The following is a 2,859-nucleotide window of genomic DNA, read 5'->3' on the forward strand; positions in this document are numbered from 1 at the left end:
GGGACACCCCAAAAATGAGATGGGGACACCCCAAAAATGACACGGACACCCCAAAATTCCATGGGGACATCCCAAAAATGACACGGGGACACCCCAAAAATGACACGGGGACACCCCAAAAATGGAACAGGGACACCCCAAAATGACACGGGACACCCCAAAAATGTGACACGGGGACACCCCAAAAATGTGATAGGGACACCCAAAAAAAGACACAGGGACACCCCAGTGCTGTGACCCCATAAACCAAAGTGATACCCCATAAAACAGGTGTGACCCCAAAGCTAAGAGGACACCCCATAACCCATGGGGACACCCCCAAAAATGGGTGTCACCCCAATGCCATGGGGACACCCCAATAACAGGTGTCACCCCAAAACCATGGGGACACACCAATGCCCCGGGGGCACCCCAATAACGAGTGTCACCCCAAAACCATGGAGACACCCCAAGTCACAGGGACACCCCAATAATGAGTGTCACCCCATAACACACGGGCACACCAAAAACCATGGGGACACCCCAAGTCGTGGGGACACCCCGATACCAGCTGTCGCCCCATAACCCGTGGGGCCGCCCCCTAACTTGTCTGTCCCCTCAGTGGAGGAGCGGCAGGCGGAGCTGCAGGCGCTGTGGCAGCAGCAGCAGGGTGCGTGTCACCCGCGTGTGTCACCCGTGTCACCCCCCCGTGTCACCTCCCCCTGTGTCACCCCACTGTGTCCAGCCCCCCCGTGTCACCCCCCCATGTCACCTCGTGTCACCCCTCTGTGTCACCCCGTGTCTCCCCGTGTCACCCTATGTCCCGTTGTGTCACCCTGTGTCACCCTCTGTGTCACCCGTTGCGTCACCCTGTCACCCCCCATGTCATGTTGTGTCACCCCTCTGCGCCACCCTGTCATGTTGTGTCACCCTGTGTCACGTTATGTCACCCACTGTGTCACCCCATGTCACCCCGTGTCACCCTGCGTCGCCCCCATGTCACCTTGTGTCACTCCTCTGTGTCACCCTATTTCACATTGTGTCACCCCGTGCCATCCCCCCGTGTCACCCTGCGTCACCCCCATGTCACCCTGGGTCACCCCTCTGTGTCACCCTATGTCACATTGTGTCACCGCCATGTCATCCTTCGTCACCTTGTGTCACCCTATGTCACCCCGTGTCACATTGTGTCACCCCCTCGTGTCACCTCGTGTCACCCCTCTCTGTTCACCCCGTGTCACCCTGCGTCACCCCCATGTCACCCTGTGTCATGCTATGTCACCCCGTGTCACCCCTTGTCACCCTGTGTCACGTTGTGTCTCCCTGTGTCACCCCCCATGTCACCCTGTCACCCCTCTATGTCACCCTATGTCACGTTGTATCACCCCCATGTCACCGTGTCACCCCCCATGTCACCTTGTGTCACCTCACTGTGACACCCTGTGTCACCCTGTCACCCCTCTGTGTCACCCTATGTCACATTGTGTCACCCGTGTCACCCTATGTCACGTTGTGTCACCCTGTGTCACCCTATGTCACGTTGTGTCACCCTGTGTCACCCGTCTGTGTCACCCTTTGTCAGGTTGTGTCACCCTCATGTCATCCTTTGTCACCTTGTGTCACCCTGTGTCACCCCCCACGTCACCTCGTGTCACCCCTGTGTCACCCTGTGTCACATTGTGTCACCCCATGTCACTCCCCCGTGTCACCTCGTGTCACCCCTCTGTGTTCACTCAGTGTCACCCTATGTCACGTTGTGTCACCCTGTGTCATGTTGTGTCACCCCCTGTGTCACCCCATGTCACCTTGTGTCACCCCTCTGTATCACGTTGTGTCACCCCCTGTGTCACCAAGTCACATTATGTCACTCTGTGTCACCCCTCTGTGTCACGTTGTGTCACCCCGTGTCACCCCGTGTCACATTATGTCACTCTGTGCCACCCCTCTGTGTCACGTTGTGTCACCCCATGTCACCCTGTGTCAGGTTGTATCACCCTGTCACCCCCCCGTGTCACCTCGTGTCACCCCTCTGCGTTCACCCCGTGTCACCCTCCATCACCCCCATGTCATCCTTTGTCATCGTGTCACCCTTTGTCATGTTGTGTCACCCTGTGTCACCCCCCGCGTCACCTTTTGTCACCGTGTCGCTCCTCTGTCACCCCACTGTGTTCACCCCGTGTCACCCTGTGTCACCCCCTTGTGTCACCCCCTCGTTTCACCCTTTGTTGCCCCATGTCACTCCCGTATCACCCTTTGTCACCTTGTGTCACCCCATGTCACCCTCCTGTGTCACCGTGTCACCTTTTGTCACCCTGTGTCACTCCCTCTTGTCACCCTTTGTCACCTTGTGTCACCCCTTGTCACCTCCTGTGTCACCCGTGTCACCTTTTGACACCCTGTGTCATCTCCCCTTGTCACCCTTTGTCACCTTCTGTCACCCCATGTCACCCCACTGCTCACCCCCCATGTCACCCCTCTGTGCCACCCCCCCGTCACCCCTTGTCACCTTGTGTCACTCTGTGTCACTCCCCTGTGTCACCGTCTTACTATTTGTCACCCTTTGTCACCCCGTGCCACCCCTGTTTCACCCTTTGTCACCCTGTGTCACTCCCCCATGTCCCCCCATGTCACCTTGGTGTCACCCCACAGAGGTGCTGCGCGTGGCACGGTCACGCTGGCAGGAGGTGGAGGCTGAAGGACAAAGGTCAGTGGGGGGGGCAGCGACCTCTGACCTCTGTCCCCAACCTCTGACCCCTGACCCCCAACTGCTGACCTCTGACCCCCAGCTGCTGACCCCTGACCCCAACCACTGACCCCAACCGCTAACCTCTGACCCCAGTGCTGACCTCTGTCTCCTGACCCCCAGTTGCTGACCTCTGA

At 58.4% G+C, this 2,859-nt stretch overlaps 1 protein-coding gene across 1 annotated transcript in view; it reads left to right on the forward strand.

Moving 5' to 3' along the window:
- LOC110391820 (vacuolar fusion protein MON1 homolog B-like) overlaps positions 1 to 2,859 on the forward strand; it is a gene marked incomplete at its 5' end in the record, with an annotated part of 19,699 nt that extends 16,840 nt beyond the window's left edge. Inside the window, 2 exons of the mRNA XM_021383768.1 lie at positions 602 to 649; positions 2,846 to 2,859. Coding sequence (XP_021239443.1) covers positions 602 to 649; positions 2,846 to 2,859 — 62 coding nt within the window. The remainder of the gene's footprint in view (positions 1 to 601; positions 650 to 2,845) is intronic.

This window comes from Numida meleagris, unplaced genomic scaffold (genome assembly GCF_002078875.1).
Source record: "Numida meleagris isolate 19003 breed g44 Domestic line unplaced genomic scaffold, NumMel1.0 unplaced_Scaffold528, whole genome shotgun sequence".
Lineage (NCBI taxonomy): Eukaryota > Metazoa > Chordata > Aves > Galliformes > Numididae > Numida > Numida meleagris.